A 19793-nucleotide genomic window follows, 5' to 3' on the forward strand; every position below is an offset into this window, starting at 1 on the left:
ACAAAATATACCATACGGCCGTTTTTCAGTGTACAGTTTAGTGGAGTTAAGTGCACTATCTCAATAAAGCTGTTTAAAAGGCGGATTTGCTTTGCTTACTTTTTGTGGTGCTGGGGGTTAAACCCAGCACTTTGTGCATGCTAGGCAAGCACTCTACAACTAAGACACATCCCAGGCCTAGAAGGTTGTTATCTGAAGAAAGAGATTTTTCAGAGTACTCAGAGAGCAGGACCTGCTCTGCTGCCTGGGGTCCCAGGTCACCGCCCCTGTGCCATCCCTGCAGGATCAGGAGACCACAATCCCATCCAGAGGGTGACCTCTGAAGATCCTAGGATGCTCCTGCAGGACATCTGGGGCATGCCTACTTCCACCCACGTGCTTGTTTGGCACCTTTGTGGTGCAGCTGCAGGTAGCCAGCGTCCACATCCAGACCCCTGGTTCATGCACGTCTGCAGGCCCAGGGAGGCAGAGGACGTGCTAAGGGTGAGGGCCGGAAGAGGCAAACGGGGACAAGCCAGATGGGGGGAGGGTCCTGCAGACAGGTTTCAGGTCACTGTCATCCCACCACAGCCCAGACCACGCTGCCCAGTGAAGCCACTGCTCCAGCCACTGGCTTCCAGCCCGGCTTTTCCCATGGTAAGCTTGTCCCCAGTGAGGCCAGGCCTCTGCCATCTTACTCCTTGCTGAGTCCCAAGCTTAGTTCCTGGCACACAGCACAGGCCCAGTTAACGTGAGGACAAGGAAACACTCTCTCGGTGTGCACCACAGGACCCAAGAAGGCGTGTGGCAGGCCAACAGCACTTGCTCCAGGCTGACATTCCACCTTGTGGGGGACAGAACAGTGGCCCCCAGGTACTGCACAAAGACAGCACCTGCATCTGTGAGCTCCATCTGCCCTGGGGACAGCAGCCCCAGTGGGCTGCAGGGAAGGCCCCACCTAGTTTTCAGAGCGCTCCAAGGTCTGATGCTCCAGGACTTAGCTCTAGCGCCTCCGTGCCCAGGTCTTCCATCTCCCAGGCCAGGCCGGGTACTGCCCTACCACCCAGCAGAGCCCCAGGCAGAGCTGCTCCTTGCTCACACTCCCAACTCCTGGGTCCCAGAGCAGGTAGCTGCTGAAGGGCAGCCTCCTGCACCTCTGCTTGACCACAGCCACAGAACTCCTGATGTGTCCACGAGAGCTTCAACAGCACAACAGGCCCAGTGGCAGAAACCAGCAGACCGCCCTAAGCCAGGGATGTCTGCAAGGAGAGCTGGACCCACAAAGCCTGTCAGCAAGTGTCAGAAAGTGATTACTCAGGTCCTCCAAAAGCAAGCAAGCAAGCGGCCAGCAGCTAGAAGACAGCTATGAAGCAACTCAGAGCGAGCAGGTGGGATGCGCTAACCAGACAGCCACACTGCCACACAGACATTAGTGAAAAGGACAAGGAGGGTGACAGGCTGATGTGCATTCTCATTCATGCCTGCCAGAATCTCATGTGACATCCTTTCCGTGACTTAAGCTCCCTCCCCTTTCACCCAATATCTGGTCATATAAAACTCGGGACAGAGTTGACCGGTCACTGGCCAATCCCTGTAGAGCCAGGCCTGCCACCACCAAGGACCCTCCACCCACTGGCCTCCCAGTCAGCTAGCACCCCCACCCAAAACCCTCAAAACCAGTCCCCACATGGAGGCTCTCAGGAGTCTGGCCTGCTGTTAGGTGTCTGAGGCTGGGGCAGCAGGTGCCGGTGCTCAGGACACACGCCTCCCTGGGGACCCTCCCTGGGGCAGTGCACCAGACCCGGGAACACACCTGGACAGCAGCCCAATGCCCCTTAGGCCACCTGCCCCCATTCCCTGCACCTCCTGGGATTCTCACAGTAGGGTCACACTCGGCAGTGCTGGCAGGGGACCCCACATGCGGCAGGAACCCAGCCCAGCCTGTCCCCATATGGACACAGGCTCTCTGGGGAACACTCCAGCCAGGAATTCCCAGTTTTCAGTGTTTATTATTGGAAAAATCACCACTGCACACCTTCTGGGCCTGCAAGTGTGCCAACCAGTGATGGTAAGCATGAAGCATGAGGGGCAGTCCTGGTTCCAGGCTGCTCAGCTTGTCACCCAAGAGCAGGACCCCGACCCAGCACAAGTTGGGTCCTTGGAATGCATTACAGAAAAGAATGTGAGCACACCCCAGATTTATTTAAGAAGGCAGATACACATTCAACGAGAACACAGGCCCTCACCGAGGGAGAGCAGCAGCTCTGGTCTGGGGTGTTTCATCTGCAGAGGGCCAGTAGCTAGGGCTGGACCAGAGCAGGGTCGGGGTGGAGTTTGGAAGCTTTTGCAGCAGTTTTTCCAGCACTTGTGCTCTGCCCTCCCTTCAGGTCACTTTGCAGGAAGGCAGCTGCCAAGGATGAGGGCCAAGGTGCTCACCAGCTCCTTGTTCTGCATTTCATGGGTTTGTGGGTGTTCCGTGAATCCAGCACTCCTGGGCACTTCTCTTTTGAGACTCAGAATCTTTTTTTGTATCCTCAAAATCTATCTCAAGCTCAACAGAGCCCTGCCAGGCTTTGGAGCAAAGCTGCCCTCTCCCAGAGGCCGTGCCCAGCTGCTGGAGCAGGAAGGCAGCCCTTGGGTCCCCTGAGGGCTCTATGTGGCTCAAAGCATCATGGGGTCTGGTCACCAGTAACCCCACAGTGTCTGACGCCACCCTACAGATAAGGAGGCTGAGGCTTAGAGAGGGGATGCAGAGCTGGCTCCCGGGTACTACATCCAAGTCCTGGTCTCATCCCAACTCACGGTCCACATGTTCCCAAACACAGCTCGGCCCTTGGCGGGCAGGCCCCCCTAACAGCAATCCCAACCTCCCCAGGGCTCACAGCCAAGCCAGGACAGAGTCCTACAGGGTAGACCAAGTTTGCCAAAGGCCACCAGCCTGGGGAGCTGTTGCTCACACACCTTCACTCCAAAGCTGAAACACATCAAGACTACAAAAGAACACATCACCCAATGGAGGAAAAATGTCCCCCATCTAAGAAGTCCTCAGGAGCCACATTCAATAGTCCTACCTGAACCAGGCATGCATGCACCACCACCAGTAATCCCAGCTACTCTGGAGGCTAACAAAGGAGGACAGCAAGCTCAAGGCCAGCCTCAGCAACTTAGTAAGGCACTGTCCCAAAATAAAAAATAAAAAGGCCTAGGTGCAGCTCAGTGGCACGGCACCTGCTTGCATGTGCGAGAGTGAATTCGATCCCCAGTACTACAAAAAAAAAAAAAAAGAAAGAAAGAAAAAGAGTGCCATGTGGGTGCAGCAAGGCCACCAAGACCTATACACAACCATCTCTTGCCCTAACATGCAAGCTTTGGGTGCATAATCTCAAACATACAGAAGGAAATACGGTCTCTTAAAATTCACTGCTGATTATACAATCGCTCCGACCAATGCTTCCGAAGCTCCCACTAGGGCCCAGCCTAGCCTTGACCCTCCAGGAAGCCCCTGTCTGATGCAGGAGGCAGAGGGGTCAACATCAGTAAAAAGTATCCCAACAGGGCCAAGAACAGAGGACCCAAGACAACATGCTTGTGCACAGCACACTGGGACAAAGGGCTGGTCCCCAGCAGCTTTGAGTGCAGCCAGCTGATGCCACCTCACCCCCAGACCCCAGGGGTGCCCTCAGCAGAGGAAGGGCCCTGCCATGGGAAGCTCCATTCACAACCTGTCCAACAGAGTGAAAGGTCCTACCCCTTGCCTAGTGGGAGTCACCCTGAAGGGCCATCCAGCTCCGAGGCCTTGAGACCTTGGGGTTCAGCTGGGCCCTCCCCTGAGATTGCTGCAGCCCAGTCTTCCCCTAGGCCTGGGCCTGGCCCGGCTTCCTTCCAAAGGCCTCCTCCTCACCAGCACCCACAGGCTAACCTCCCTCTCCGAGTCGGCTCCTGGAAGACCAGGGGCCTGGGGCAGGAAGCAGGCTCTGCGCCAGGGGTCCTCCCTTCAGGAAGTGTACACCTTGCAGTCCCACTGGGCAGCAGCCTACTCATGTGAATGGGTACAGACTCATTGCCTCACTCTGTCCTAGTCCCTGCCACCATCCTGCAGCAGCCGCCTGTGAGTGTCTCCTGCCCAGGCCCAGCAGATGTCTAGAGGGCCTCTGAGGAGCTCTGCCTCGGCCTGTGCATGTGCTGTGACATGTCTGCAGTTACTGCCACGGCGCTGCTGGTGGCTTTCCACTCACTGCTCTTGCTTTATGGCCCTGGGCCCTCCTTTGTGCTCTGTTAGACTGCTGGCACTCCAGTGACCTTTTCTCGCCCCCTACCCTTGGGATTACCCACCAGTCTCTGTCCTCCTGCTACAATACTCCACATGCTGAACTCCTGCTCTAAGTCAGCCCCAGCCCAAGCCGAGGGCCTCAGACCAGGTCTGACCCCATCCAGGCACTGCGTCCAGGGCTCCCTTCTGCCTGGTTCTATGGCCACTCTTGCCGGAGTTGCTGATTTCATCATCTGCACAGAAACTGCTGCTGGGCTTGCACACACGGGGCTCTCCTGCCCACCATTGCGCCCTGCCGCCCACGCCTTCCTCTGACTGGAGCACATTCTCCAGTACTTCTTAGGCAAGGATTTGGGGGTGGTTGCTTTTTGTCTCCATCTGACAGTCTTCTGTTGCATTCTCCTCTGTGACAGGTAGCTCAGCAGGCACAGGGTTCTGCCCTGAGTTTGCTCCCTGGGGCCCTGAAGACTCCCCTTCTCAGACCTCTGGGCCTGAATCTTTAGCTGGCCCAGAATCTTCACCTGTCATCCCACAAGGACTCAGCCTTTCCTCTTGGGCCCCCAAGATGTGTTCTGTAGTGCCAAGGTTTGAACATGGGTCATGTCTCCCAAGGGTCCACTGTGATTGAGGGCTTGGCCTATAGGGTGGCACTGTTGGGAGGGGGTGGGACCTTCAGGAGGTATGACCTAGACGGATGTCCTAAAGTCACTGGGGGACATGTCCTTACAGGGACTGTGGACCCCATCTCTCCTGACTCCCTCTTGGTGACGGAAGCCCCTACACACACACTCCATGATGTGCTGCCATCTACAGCCCTCACCAGAGGCAAACCAACAGGGTGGTCTGATCTCGAACCTGAACCTCCGAAACTGTGAGACCTTTTCTCTTTATAAAGTTAGCTGTTTTGGGCGTCTTGTCATTGTGACAAAAGGAGGACATCTCACCTGCAGCTTCACCCGTGTGTCCAGCTACATTCAATACCCCTTATCCCAGTTGGGACTTTGTTTACTGATCCGATCACTCAACTCAGGAAATTCCTGGTCATGAGATCAAACACCTTGCTTCACTCTGCTGCCTCCCATGAAGACCCATTAGGTGCACCTTACGCCCTCTCCTGGCCTCACAACAGCCCACAGTGCCCCTTACCTCCCTGCTGCACATAGGTGATTTCCCACACCGACCTTCCACATCCTAACTCCCCCTTCAGCTCCTTGACAACTCAATGGAGTGGCTTCTACATTCTTCATTCAGTGCCCATCTTCTTTATTTCTGGAAGCTTCCTTTGTCTCCTGCTTAAGAGGGTCCTATGGTGTCCACCCTCTGGTCTCTTGGACTAGACCAAGTTCACCCACGTCCCCAGCATCTCCGCCACCTGTTCATCCCTGTGAGTCGCTGCCCTTGCTCTCGGAAGCCACACTCCTCTGTGTCTGCAGCTTTTTACTATGAACTCTGCTTCAGAAGTGTGCCAGGAGGCCCCGGGAAAGTCTGAGTTTCATACTGCCAGGTGCCCCAGGTCCCCTCAAGTACCAACCTGGGGCACAGCAGAGACCAGGGCTTTCCAACAGCCCCGCAGGCTGAGCTCTGTGTCTCCAACCCTCCCCAGCTGGAAATGGACACACTCTCTTCCCACTCTTGACCCCTCCGCAGAGGCCGAAGCCTCCCGAGGACTCATCCTTCTTCCCCTTCTTCATGGAAGAGTGGCACTGACAGTCCACTCTGTGAGTGTGCTGAGTAACTTTCAAGCTGATCCTGGGACCTACCTGCCACTTCCGCTCTGCTGCCCCAAGCCCACTAGTAAATACTCTCAACTCACCAGCTGTTCAGGAGGCTGAGGCAGGAGGATCACAAGTTCTAGGCTAGCTTGGGCAACTTAATAAAAAAGACTGGGGATGCAGCTCAGAGGTAGAGGGCTTGACTGGCATGAGTGAGGCTCTGGATTCAACTTGATCCCCACAACCACACAAAAACATTCCAGTTCAGTGCTTGGGATGAGGCTTGGTGTATGTCCAGTAGGTCATAAGGCCCTGGGTTCAATCCCCAGCACAGCAAAAAAGAAAGAAAAATCTTAAAAACTCTCAACTCAGCCTCTGGAAGAATAAGAGACCATGGCAGACTGCCCAGCTGTCAGCTATACCAGCCTGTGGACCTGTGAGGCCTAAAAGGACCATCTAGCCCAGCAGAAGCTTCACCCCATTGGAGCCCCACCAGCCAGCAGACACCCCACACAGTGGGCAAAGCACCCAGACCTGGACGCTTTCCTGCAGCGCCAGGGTAGGCCTCAGTACCCTCTTGTTTCTGGCACTGGGGCAAATGCCTTCTCTCTCCATCTCAGGACTCAAAACCTTGCTTCTGGTCATTTTCCCTACATCTTCCAGGCCTGTGGTGGGGAGGTCTCCCTGCGTGCCATCTGCCCTGCGGCAGGAACCAAATCCAACAGTACTTCTAGATGGGCATTGCATGGGCACCTCAAACGTGCCAGTCCAAACCCCAACTCCTGTCCCACACCACACCAGCCCCTCCTCCATGCTGCCCATTGTGCAAACTGCAACCCCCATTCCCCTCCCCACCAGGCCAGTCCCTCCTGTCGCTGGGGTCACACCTGCCACTGCCCTGGCTGCCAGCCTGCCCCCTCTCCCCAGCGGGCCTGAAGGAACCCCCAAAAGGCAGAGCTGATCCCATCATGCTCCTCCCTCTTCACACGTGACACATCCCCCTTCACGCCCCTGGCCACCTGCGGCCAGCCCACCAGCGCCAGCCCACCAGCCTGTTCTCCAGGCACACTGCGCCTTCACCAGGGGTCATAACATCTCAGGGGCTGCCCTGCAGGGGCACTGAGCCTCCAGCCACAGCAGACTTCTGTCCTCCCTCTACCACCGCTGAGTGCCTGCCCCTGAGGCCGGCTTGGGCGCAGGCCTGCAACGATGCAAAGCCTCTGTACTGCCCACCCACCACCCCAGACCACCACAGAGCTGAGCTCAGGGTCAAGCACAGCCCTCATCTGAGCAGCTCCTGGGAGGAGGGCAACTTTAGAAGTCAATCCCAGACTCCGGACTCCTTCACCACTGTCCTCTAGGAAACCCAGGCAGTGGGAATGGCTGAGCAGGGATGTGCCGGTCAGAGGGGAGATGATCGCCAGGAGTGCTTCCAGCCAGTGGGGACAAGCCATCACAGGTCACCCTGTGCCTACCCATCCATCTGCTGACAGACATTTAGGCTGGGTCAACATGTGGTGTTAACGCAGTGCTGTTATGAACGTGGGTGTAGCGCTGATGCAGCTGATTCTGCCTTTAGCCTTTGTTTAGCATCAAACTATCCCCCAGAATAACTAGAAACACTCTCGAAACTAACAACAAGGAGAAAGATGATTGCCCTAGGTATCCTGTCCCTGGGTGGGGTGTGCCCACCCAGGATCCCTAAAAAGCCCACTCACCACCCCACTGGGCGGCATGGGGGGAGGCTCAGCAAAACCCACCACAGGAGAGACTTAAAGGGCCAGCATGCAGAGCTCAGAGGACCTCTGCTTCTTGGCCATGAAGAGGACATCACTTGATGTGTCCCCAACACTCCCCTGCCTCCATCCAGCACAAAAACAATGAAAAATGGAAGAGCTTTAAAATACTTACTGTAAGAAGGAGAAAATCATTCCATTCATCTTACCCAACTACTCTCCATAAATTACCATAATATAAAATGTTCTATTCTGCTCCTGCTTAATCTATGCGGATCAGTCGGGGGAAAAATCCATTCATTTTTGTCTTTTTTCCCTCGAACACTTGAATTGCCCATCAATATCTAAGTTTCTTTGTAATTCAACTGGAAAAGTACAAAAGCAACTGTTTCACTAAGGGGGACCCATGTAAAAAACCTGTTCTCCAGCAGAGAAGACTGCCTGCCACGTAAGGGACAAGGTGCTTCTGCTTGCCAGCTCTGGAGGCCACCAGGCCCAGTTTTGCTCCTTCCAGGTTTCCCTGAGACCTCGTGGAAACCAGGTGCATTAAGAGAGTCCAAATGTGGACAACCCAAACCTCTGTGTTTTCACCAGTACCAGCTTATCTCCCCACCCACATCACAGCCCAGCAGGGGTGGGTAGGATAGGATGGCAGTGTGTCCCAAGCTGACACTTGTACTTTGCCCCTTCACCTCCAGCTCCTGTCACCCCAAGTTCCTGGAGTCCTCTACTGAATCCTGAGCATACAGCCAACAAACAGGGGACACAGGCCATGGGAGGGTCCCATGGGAGAGGTTTAATATGGTGGACCCACTGCTCAAGTTCAGCCCAGCCAAGCAACAATCCCTCCTTTCACTCTCAAAAGACCTCACAGAAGTAGCTGGAAGCTGTGATGGCCTCTGGGATCCAGGAAGCACCCACCTGAACCCTGAAGAACTACATCGGTCCCATAACAAGCCCCCACCTTTCTGCCCCACCCTCGGCTCTCCAACATGAAGGCACTCATTTGTGAGCTACTGCTGTGAGCCTTTGCCTCCAACAGTTCCACAAGGCAAGTCCACTCACTCCCACCTGGCAGCTGGGGAGGCTAAGCATGGGGCTGGGAGCGGGAGTGTGCAGACACCTAGCCAGGCCCTGCAACAGAAATCCCGCTGCCCTGTCTGGGCTCTGACAAGCAGCACTGGCAAGAGCAGACTCCAAACAAGTTAAAGTGGAAGAAGCATTAAAACCCACGGCCGGGGCTGGGGATGTGGCTCAAGCGGTAGCGCGCTTGCCTGGCATTCGTGCGGCCCGGGTTCGGTCCTCAGCACCACATACCAACAAAGATGTTGTGTCCGCCGAGAACTAAAAAATTAATATTAAAATTCATTCTCTCTCTCTCTCTCTCTCTCTCTCTCTCTCTCTCTCTCTCTCTCTCTCTCTCTAAAAAAAAAAAATTTAAAAAGAAAAAAACCCACGGCTGTCTATGCATTTACTTCTCTCTGAGCTGGAATCAACTCACCATCACCCACCCTTGCAGGGTCCAGAGACACCACTTACAAGTTGTAGATGCACAACGCCATCAATTCCAAGGAGACAGAGCCATGGTAGCCCCTTATGGGCTCTTAGGTGGGTGCACCTTTGCACATTTAAAGCAAGGGCATCTGCTATTCTGGGAATTCTTGGTGGCTCAAACCAGGCACTAAAACATCCTTAAATTACCCATTTATCCTCTTAAATTTGAATGCAATTACCTAAACCCTCCCCATTTTAGGGGACTGTGTGGGGCCCTGGCTTCCCTTCCCCTAGGCAAACCGCCTGCTGGACACAACTGAGTCCAAGTGGCAATTACAAGAAGCCCATGGCGCTGGGCCTATGACTTGCCCATTTAACAGAAACCGCATCACACACTGCCAGTAAGTACACAGAGCCCCATGACAGTCCTACAGCAACTGACACTCCCTTGCCCTGCAGGTGCCCATGAGGCCCCACGCTCCCCATCACACAGAGAAACCACAGCAAAACCTGGGAAATGAGGCCAAGTTCCTGCTTAAAGCCCCTGCATTGTCACCAGGGTAGGTCTACAGAGCCACCTTCAGGGTGGCAGGGTTCCAGGCCTTGGGTCCCCCCTGGCGGAGTCTGAAAGAGGGGCCACCAGAGGTGGTGGGGAAGGGAGGGAGGAGCACTTTACCTTCTCAATTCAGGGAGCCCTGGACCTCAGAGATGAGCATGCAGAGCCTGCCACCTGCCTGACTCCTTACTGCCGAGGACCGCTGCTCCAACTTCCTTGGCTGCACTAGAAGGGGGAGCTGGCCCTGGCAGGCCTGTACGGTACCAGGTCACTGGTATTCTAGTGGCTCACCCCAAAGAGAAATGTGCTACTCCAAGTGTGGCCTCGGTCACAGCTGTGCACCTGGAGTTCATCAGCTAAAAACTAGTCAGCAGCTTGGCTGGAAGGCAACACCCAAACCCCAAATGCCAGAAAGAGATCCGTGCCAGGCACAGGGCACTGACATGGCACATACAGACAGAAGCATTCCCCGGGTGAAACAGAGCAGGGAAATCAGCCGTGATAGTGGCTGCCTTCTCAGGCAGGCAGGCCTCAGGCTGTGGGAAATCAGGCATCTCACAGTCTCCACCATGACCCTCTGGAGCACTCCAGCCTCAGGGTTTGTTGATACCCTGGTTATGCTCTTAGCAGTGTCTGTCATCTGTGTCATTAGCCCTCTTCCTCAGCCCTGTTGGGCAACCCGAAAAGAAGGATCAGGTTGTACCTTTCTATGCTTACTCAGGGCCTCCAGATACAAGTCCTGGCCATTGCTTCCCCTGGCTCCACCCTGGGACTGTCCCAATCTGTCACTGTACTTTCAAAGTGCCACCCCCCTCAGCCAGGTGGTCAAGGTGCAGAGGGCCAGCCACAGAGGGGCAGCTCTACTCAAGGGCCTGTAGAGGGCAGGCTGGCACTCTGGAACCTGGAGGGGTCCCTGGGCATGGTCCTGGACCCCTGGACACCTGAGGCTGTGTTCACCTGACAGCAACAGGCAGGAATCCCCATGTGTAGCAATGCCTGGTGCTGATGGGTTTCCAAAGAACCCCTCCCCCAGGAAGATTGCACACATGCAGACTGCACAGGGCTTGCAGGGTCTGCTGGGAAAACACACAGTCTTGCAGGCTTCTCCTAGCTAGAGCCCACTCATCTCAAATCTGAACCCAGAACATCACAAAAAGAATCCAGATAAACATCACTCAGCAAAACAGTATTACAAGGAGTGTTCCCCCTGCAAGGGAGGAGACAGCAAAAGTTGATAGTCCTGACCCTGGAAGTGGCTGGGGGCTGCAGATGAGAACCATCTCTGTGGGGTGTACAGCTGAGTGTAATAATCAGCCATCAAACCAACTATGCCCATCTAACTGGGCACCATCATCCACCCACAGATAACTCCTGCATTCTGGCTCATCATCAATGTGCTCTTTGATGTGGTCAAGAAACCAGACCAAGACTAGGTCTAGGGCCACTGTCCCCTCCCCCCTTGCCATGATCCCTCCCTGCTTGGTGGCCAGGGATGTCCATCTAGGTTGATTAACAGGATGTTATAACCCAGCCAGAAACACAAGTTGATGCTTCTAATTCAAAGAAGACACCAACTCCTCCAGAGTATTCCCTCTCCTCAGATACTAACTCTCCTTGGAAAGCCTTCACCCTCCAGGAAAGCGAGACACTAAGAGAGGACAGGCCGAACCTCCTGTGTGCTGCTTTCAGTGCAGCACCCTAAGCCTGAGTGCTCTCCATCAAGAAAAACCACAACGGTGTTTAGAAGGCTGACTTGCAGGAAGAAATGAAAATGCAATGCTTTGGAGATGTCAGGTTAACGTTGAACTATTATATTATTCATCAGGTATTTTTTACCCAACTTACATATATATTAGTGATTCAGATATTGAAATTCATAAGCATCATAGAAAAATACTTTAAGCATTTCCAATCACTTTTTAGAACTACAGGAACAAAGAATAAGATTTTTATTTCAGAATATTTTCCACCACACTATAGTGAACAAAAAGCTCAGTGTTCCGTTTTAAACCAAAGCAGAGATTAAATTAAAAATGAAGCTTGAAAAGTACATCTGAATACAAAAGTGGAAAAAAGAATCTGAACTGTGGGAACAATCTTTCCCAGACGAACTACATCTAGCATTTAACACTTCAACTCCCCCAGGCCCTGCATCTTCCCAGGACTGACTGACTCTCCTGTGCCAAAATGTGCCTGATTAGACAGAAAAGAAGCATAATTCAGTTCAAAATGCAAGGAAAAAAACCTGAGCTTTGGTTTGAAAAATGAAAAGCTATTGGGGTAGAGATAATATACAATATACTCCAAACCTTCAAATTATCAGGATATTTTAATCCAAAGACAGACCTCAAATAAGAGACTGCCCCAATTAAGGCGGACCACGGAGCACAGCTTCCAGAGATCTGAGACAGAGGTGTGGCTGGAATCCACGGTGGGGACAAATGTCAGAAAGTATGGGCACAGACGACAGAGAGCTCTGAATGAAACCCTGCCCATTCCCTTCCTCCCCCAGCACAAGGCTTTGGGCTGAATTATCGGGATAAGTTAATGCACCCTGGTCAACTCCTGGAGCAGGTCTTCAAGGGCAGCTGGTTGCTGAAGAGGAAACGTAAGGGATCCTATTCTCAATTCCAGGGCACACTTTCAAGGGCAGTAACATCTTCAAAGTCTTTTCTATAAACTGTAGGTCAAGGCCACTCTGAAATTATCCAGCTATTGATGAAACAGCCTGCAAGTACTTTTCCTTCCCTTCCAAGGTGCCAGCGTGACCTGGAAACACCGCCTCTCCCCCACATATCACGGAAAGGGCATCCCAAGGCACCAGCAACCCCAGAGACACCAGACCATTAGGTGCCTGCAAACACTTTCCTGTCTGCCCCCAGCCACTTGTCACCAAAAAAATAACACTGCTGCCCATTCTCAAATGACTTTTTCACAATTGGACTTGATTTTTCCTTAACTAGAGACAAAAAGTCACTCAAACGAAAAGCCACTCCTTGCACAGGTGTCGGATGCAGGGACCTCACCCCAGGTCAGTCCACTCACAAAGCCACCACAGGCAGGACAGAATGCTCTACAGCGAGCAGAGGGCTGGGCGCCCAGGGCGTGGCCAAGGACAGGCGAGGCCCCAAACCACACCCAGCCCAGGGAAGCACCAGGGTCACCACGAACCCCCAACACAGCTGCTGCACCATGCAGGGGGGAGTACGAGCAGGGCCACTCTGACTCTGCTCTAGGCCAAGGCCAAGTGCGGCCCCGTGCACTGCAGGTCCGAACCAACACCCCCGAACCCCAGATAAAGCTCCCCTTCAGCGAAGGCCGTGGAACACGAGCCTTCGGGTCCCTGAACTAGCCCCAAACCTCAGGTGCCAGTTTTCCAAACAGACCCGCTTGCCGGCTGGCGGGAATGGGCGCACCAGGGGACGCGTATTTAAGGAACCCAACCCTGAAATCACTCAAGGAGGGGGAGAGAGGCTGGGATCCTGCGCCAAGTAAAGTAGCCTCTCGAGGGAAGGGGTCTTCTGTCTGTTCTTGAGTTGGTCAGGCAACGCGGCGGCCTCAATGTCGGATCCCCCCGGATCTGCCCAGAGTGCAACTGGCCCCGCTCCCACCCTTGGTCCTCACGGTGACCCCACCCAAGCCGTGCCTCCCCAGGACCCCAGCGCCGGGGCCCTCCCGCTGCGAGGGCCCAACGTGCCGCCTCCGAACGCCCAGGGTGCACCCTGAACCCTCGCAGGATCCCAGCTTCCCCGCGGCATGACCCTGAGCCGCAAGAACCCGGCCCGGCTCCTGGCTCCCGCCGCAGCGGACTCGAGTCCCAGGCTGTCGGCTGGGACGCAGCGCCCGCAGTGCGACTGGCGCTGCCGCCGAGGCGCAGGGCCCCACCGCCCAGACCCCGATCCCGACCCCGCGGTTCGAGAGGGGCGTTAGCGCTGCGTGGGGAGCAGCACCTCCTACCCGGGGGAGGCTATTGGCCCCAGATGCTCTCACCGCCAGCTGACAGAAGGACCTGTTCCCGAATTCGAGAAGACATGGGTGGGGAAGAGACCAGAATGGAGACGTGAACAGGGTCGAAGTCGGATCGGTACTGGTTGGAAAGGGAGGGCCAGGACAGGGGTATGGACAGGACCCTCTCTGGATACAAGGAAGAAAGAGTCTGTCCGGGACCGGAGGATTGGGAACCGGGGAATCCCTACAGAACCTGAGGGAAGAGGAGAAAGGGGCTGTTCGGTAGAGTGGAGGTAGGTTGGGAGGTCCATTATCCGGGGCCCAGAGTAATGGGGGAAGGGGCAGCGGAGAACAGAGGAGGCATCCTTGGTGCAGGAAGGGGGCACCCAGGAAAAGTAGTAGAGGGCCCAGGACCGTGGGGTGCCAGCCCGGGCCAGTCCAGGATCGGGATGAGAAGGGAAAGGGGCAGGTTTGGGCCGCAGTTAGAGGGGGAGGGAAAGTGCACCCAGGTCTGAGAGTAAGAGCAAGAGGGTCCCTCTAGTACCAGGGCTTAGGAACGGGCGGTCGGGTCCGAGCCAGGGGTCGGTAAGGAGATGGGGGTCTGCCCAAGTCGCGGAGTGGAGGGAAGGGGTGTCAGGCGGTAGGAAGGAGAAAGCCTTCATGGAAAGGGAAAGGGGGCCTGTCTCGCCAGGGAGGGAAGGGGAAGAAGAGCGCAACGCAGAGGGCGTCCGGCCCCGGGTCGCTCACCTTGGGTTTGTACAGCCACTTTCGGAACCTGTTCATCATCGCCGCGCGGGCCCCGGCCGGCCTCCAGGCGGCCCTCGCTCTCCGCAGCGCTGCGCCCGGGCCTGGCCGCGGCGCGGGGTGGACGCAGAGGCAGGGCCAGGGCCGGGCCGGGGCCGGGTCGGGCCGGGCCGGGGCCCCAGCGCCGGCTGGGTGCGGCTGGTAGCCAGCGGAGCCCCAAACGCCGGGCAGTCGGCGGACAGGCGCGTGCGGCAGGTGCGCGGCTGAGAGGATGCTCCGCGCTTGGCACGCCGTGCGGACCAAGACCCGCGGGCGGGCGCACAGACAGGCGCGGGCACGGGGCGCGCGGCTCCTCGCCGCTCACTGGTACCCCGCGCCTCCGCCGGCCCGGCTACCCCACGCCGCACATGCGCTGAGGGCGCCGCGAGCCCCAGGCCAGCGGCGGGTCGCGGGCGGGGCCGGCCCGAGGAGGCCGCCAATCCCCGCGCGGCGCCGCACCGCGCCCCACCCCGCCCCGCCTGCCGCGGCGCGCCCCCGCGGGTTCCGCCACGCTCACGAACTCCGCGTCCTGGCGCGCACCGCGGGGCGGGGCATATGCAGGGCTCCGCGGGTTACGGCCTCCAGCGCGGAGGTTGCCAGGCGACGGCGCCCAAACGAGAAGGTCCCGCCGACCCAAGACGAGGGGGCGCGTCTGCGCTGCGGCGACCCTCGACCCCGCCGGCGCTGGGTCCGCGGCTGCAGGCGGAGGCGCCGAGGAGGTCTGGCGGCAGGCAGGTACCGGGCGGCGGCGGGTGCGGAGCGGTGCGGGTGCGGACGAGCGCCGCCGGGAGGAAGCGGGGCGCGTGGCCGGGTCCTCGGCTCACCCGCGACCTTCCCCTCCTGCCGCTTCTCCTCTTCCTTGCTTCCTTCCTCTGAGTTTCGCTGACATCTCCCTCCCTCTTTGGTCTTCTTCCCAACTCCTTGATCGCAGTTAACGGTGTTTTCTGGTGTTGTGTGTTGTTGTTCTGTTTGGTTTTAATCTCCACAATAAACAGTGCTTTTTAAAAAGACATTTTTGGGGATTCACTACTTCCTCCAATAGTGCCCTAATTTGGATCTATTAAAAACGCTCACACACACACACACACACACACACACAAACACACACACAGACCCACCAAAGTTTGAGTACCTGTTATTTGTCAAGTAGACAGCTAAAACACAAATAGGTGGTCTCTCTTAAAATTCTCCTGTACAGCTGAAGAAACAAGGGCAAAGAGGCCCCGTGTCCTGGCAGTAGGAGCGGATTCATACTGCGGGAGGTCTGTCCTTTCCATCCAGCGCCACTTCCCTAAGGCACAGGAGAGGGAGGTAGGCCTCCCCTGAAACAATTCAGAAGCATTCCCTGCTCCAGCCTTCTTATCCTCTGTCCAGGGTGCTGGTGCCTAGCTGGTTCCCTCCAGGATGGCTGCTCAGATTCTTGCTAGCACCTTCTGAGCCCAAGTACTAGATGAAAAAGAGAAACCAGTTTCCAGAAAGGAAGTCTTCTACTTCTGCGGTGGAAGAACTTAGCCTCATGACCATGCAGAGTTTCCAGGGAGGCTGGGAAATGTCAGCTTTCAGTTGAGCAGCAATAGGCCCAGCTAAAAAAAAAAAAAAAAAAAAAAATCAGACTTTTGTTACTTAGGAGAAAGGAGAGATTGGAGATGAGACTCAACTAGCAAGACCAGCCACGTGGGGCTGTGCTTGAAGCTTAAGCCGTAGGGGTGTGACTTGACAGCAGTCCTTAGAGAACCAGCTTTCATCATGGTAAAAGCATATTTCAATTAATATACATGTGGGATCTCATGTAAATGAGGTCCCTATTGGTTGAGAGTTTGTGTCTGATGGAATCTAAACCTCCATAGACTCCCATTTCTGTCTATAAATGATTGCTAAGAAAAAAAAAATAGCTCCAGTCCAGCCCACCTTTCAAGTTATCTTAAATATGAGGTAGTCAAGTCTTGATTAGTGGAGTTAAAAATCAATAAGCTTGGGAATTAAATCCCACCTAGATGGGTTTTTACCATTAAAATAAAACTGAGGGGGGGCTGGAGATGTGGCTCAAGCGGTAGCACGCTCACCTGGCATGCGTGCAGCCCGGGTTCGATCCTCAGCACCACATACAAACAAAGATGTTGTGTCCGCCAATAACTAAAAAATAAATATTAAAATAAAAAAATAAAAATAAAATAAAACTGAGGGGCTAGGGATGTGGCTCAGTGGCAGAGCACTTGCCTAGCATGTGTGAGGCCATGGTTTCCATTTCCATCGCTGCAATTAATAACATAAAAACTAAATAAAATAAAATTAAGCTAAGAATGAATGAACAAATAACATTGAGGTGCTAAAAGCATGCCAGAGAATGTCCATTTTCTACCCAAAGACATGATTGTGTGGGCTCAAGTCACAGGGTGATGTCAGTGGGGATCCAGAACTCAAGCCTCCTTTTCCTCATGCCCACTCACAGTGCACCTGCTCTGTGCCAGGTGTAGGGTGCAGGGCCTGCCCTGGAACACAGCCTGTCAGTGAGCAGAGTGGTGTGACGAGAGCGGAGGGCCTGAGTTGGGCTGGGCTCCAGAGGAGCCCCTCTTCCCCCTTCTTGCCTTCTGCTTGGTGCATCCATTCACTCCTTCCAGTTCTTTCCCTCCAGGTCCACTCTGGATTGGCGAGTGCTTGCATGAACAGGGGCACATGAGACCATCGGGGTTTTATCCTCTTACTTCCTTAGAAAACGTTATTGTGGCATTTATCTCCCAATTGGATGAGATAGAACAACTGAACTCTATTGCACTAGAGAATCCATGTGAGTAAAGGTTTAAAAACATCTATTTTTAAGAAGAATGTAATATGACCATTGAGTAGGTCTTATTTCTGCAGAGCCATCTTTCAGATTCAAACTCAGGGCACAGTTTAAGGACTTGGTCCTTTTTGTGTCACACTCAGCATTGATTCCACAGATGTTCCTGGGTACTGGTGAAGTGCCAGTCCTGGGGTAAGGGCCAGGACTCAGGTGGAGAAGCAGGGCCCCTTCTGTGGTGCTCAGTGCTTGCAGTGGGTGTTTAGATGGCCTCAAGGAGACCTGCAGGAGGAGGGAGTGGAGAGGAAGCAGACCTCTCTGGTGTTGATATCTGAGCTGGGTGTTGAGGGACATCTAGGAGTTTGTCAAAGAAAAGAGAAAGGGAAGGCTTGTTTGAGGTTCAGGGGCCATGTGTGGAGGAACTTCTAAGCCATTAAAGGACCCAAGTGGTCAGGGCAGGGTGAGGAGGGCCCCAGGATGGTGACCTCGGTTTGTGAAGGAGTTGGGACATGCTGAGAAGATCCATCTGGACCACGGCAGCTGACAACCGAGGGTCTATTAGCAGTGGACGAATGGATTCCTGAAGCCATGCCTCCCCAGACCTCACCCACCCCTGCAGCTCAGGCCCAAAACTTGGGGTCCCCTACTATTTTCCCACTAGTACAGGCCCTCAGGAACACTGCCCTGGGAAGTCTAGGGAGTGAGCTTAAGGCCAGGCTAGGCAGGCCTCCTGTGGACATGTTCTGTGCCATCTCACAACGAGGCCCTAGAAAAGGATTCCCACCGGCACAAGTGACCAAGCGTGAGGGGTGCTGCTAGAGGAGGGTATGGGGTGAAGACGAGCCCTTGCTGTTGACCCTCTTGGTCTGCTTTTGTCCACTAGTCTGAGAAAAGCCAAGATTTTGCTGAGGTACAGACAGCAAATCATGGAAATGGGTGTCTCCTCAGAGCTTCTCCCAGGAGGCCACCAGATAGTATCTCTGCTGCCAAGGCAGGAATAACTAGGAGCAGGGAACCTGAGAAAGAGGGGCTCTCTGGAGCCCCCCACCCATAGGGCTTCCTGGGTTGTTTTCCACTGAGGAGCAAGCAAAAGTGGAATGAGGGCCCGCCAACTATGCCAGCTCATGAGGGTGCAGGCCCTGCAGGGCTAGGGTCAACGGCAGGAAAAGACCAACAGGACAAGGGCAGGCTGGGCAGGAACCCACCTGAGGGGGCTTCAGGAGCCATGCCTAGGACCTGGCATCAGGGCACCTGCCATGGTAGGTGCAGGTCTCAGGAAGGGACTCTGGGCCCAAGCTTTGGGCACCAGATCCCCTGGTTCAGTCATCACAAAGGCCCCCATAAACCCACATCTCCCTCATCCCTTCCAGGTATGTGGGCCTCTCCTGTCCTTAACCCCACCCATTTTCCTCCCCCACCCTGAGAGCCTAGGGCACAGAGACACTATGTGCTTGTCTGCCCAGGACTGAGCTCTCCAGGAGGAGTACACAGCCTCCACTGGACCTCCCTGGCTGCCTCCTGCCTGCCTGCATCCATCCACACAGCTACAGGTGCTGGCCTGTCCTCCCAGTTACAGGATGGGCACAGCCCACCCTTGAGCTGTAGGCAGGGTGCTTCCTTTTGCTTCCTGTTCCACAAGTGGCCCTGTCCCTCTCCTAAGGATCATGTCTGAAAGAACCCCCAGTATGAGTGATTCTCCTGTTCATAGTTGGTGAGGCAGACCCCACCCAAGGGACAAAACTCAAACCCCTCAGTGCCCAGCCAGTGCCTGTCCTTATCCCTGCTCTGTGTTCTCCAGGTAAATGGCAGGTCCACCCCACTGTACCCCCCAAGGACCCCATTATGCTACGGAGTTTTAAAGAGTGTCCCATTGTGGGTGACCGTGGTGAAGACAGGGCCAGGACTGATGATCTGCTGAGCTCCCTCTCTTCTGGTTCCTAATGGTGCCTGGAGGGAAAACCACAGGTTTCGACCCCATAAGCACTCTCAAGAAAGTGGGCCCAGCAAGCTAGACATTCCCCCTCATGGCCACGTGACAGCTGCTCAGATCCGCCTGTGTCACCAAAACTGGTCTGGGCCTGAGGCTAAGGACAAGCCCTGACCCATCCCTACCAAGCTGGGTGCCTGAGCTACTCAGACCCTCCCAAGGAGACTCCAAGGCTAGGGTGTCACTCAGTATGGAACACTTGCCTGGCATATGAAAGATCCTGGGTTTGATCCCAAGGAGGGAAAAAAAAAAAACAACCCACAACAGCAACAACAAAACCCAACCAAGGACAGGACACAGAATTCAGCTCCGAACCCATCACAGAAGGGGGAGCAAAGAGCAGGCCCTCACTGGTCTTTCTGCTCACTCCTGCAGCAAGGAGACTTACTAGAAGTGACCTGAGTTCCAAAGAAAGCGAGAGGACCCTGGTAGGCAAAGGGGGGTTGCCTTCTCCGGCTGCGCAGCCTTTGAGTGAGCAGAGGTTTCCTGCTCCCTGGAGAGGGTGAGGTGGGACCAGCTCCATGAAGGTCTCAGGGAGGCAGGCTGTGG

The 19793-nt window shown here is 55.1% G+C and overlaps 1 protein-coding gene across 7 annotated transcripts in view; it reads right to left on the bottom strand.

Annotated features, from left to right (window-relative positions):
* Positions 1–14590, bottom strand: part of ZFYVE28 (zinc finger FYVE-type containing 28) — a 140972-nt gene extending 126382 nt beyond the window's left edge. For all 7 annotated transcript variants that reach the window (XR_014023299.1, XM_081304200.1, XM_081304202.1 and 4 more), the window contains exon 1: positions 14443–14590. Coding sequence is in view for 6 of the 7 variants with exons in the window: in XM_081304200.1 (XP_081160326.1) it covers positions 14443–14481 (39 nt within the window). In the remaining variant the exon portion in view is untranslated. The remainder of the gene's footprint in view (positions 1–14442) is intronic.
* Positions 14591–19793: the final 5203 nt, after the last annotated feature.

The sequence above is a fragment of the Spermophilus citellus genome (assembly GCF_964194105.1).
Source record: "Spermophilus citellus genome assembly, chromosome: 8".
Classification (NCBI taxonomy): Eukaryota; Metazoa; Chordata; class Mammalia; order Rodentia; family Sciuridae; genus Spermophilus; species Spermophilus citellus.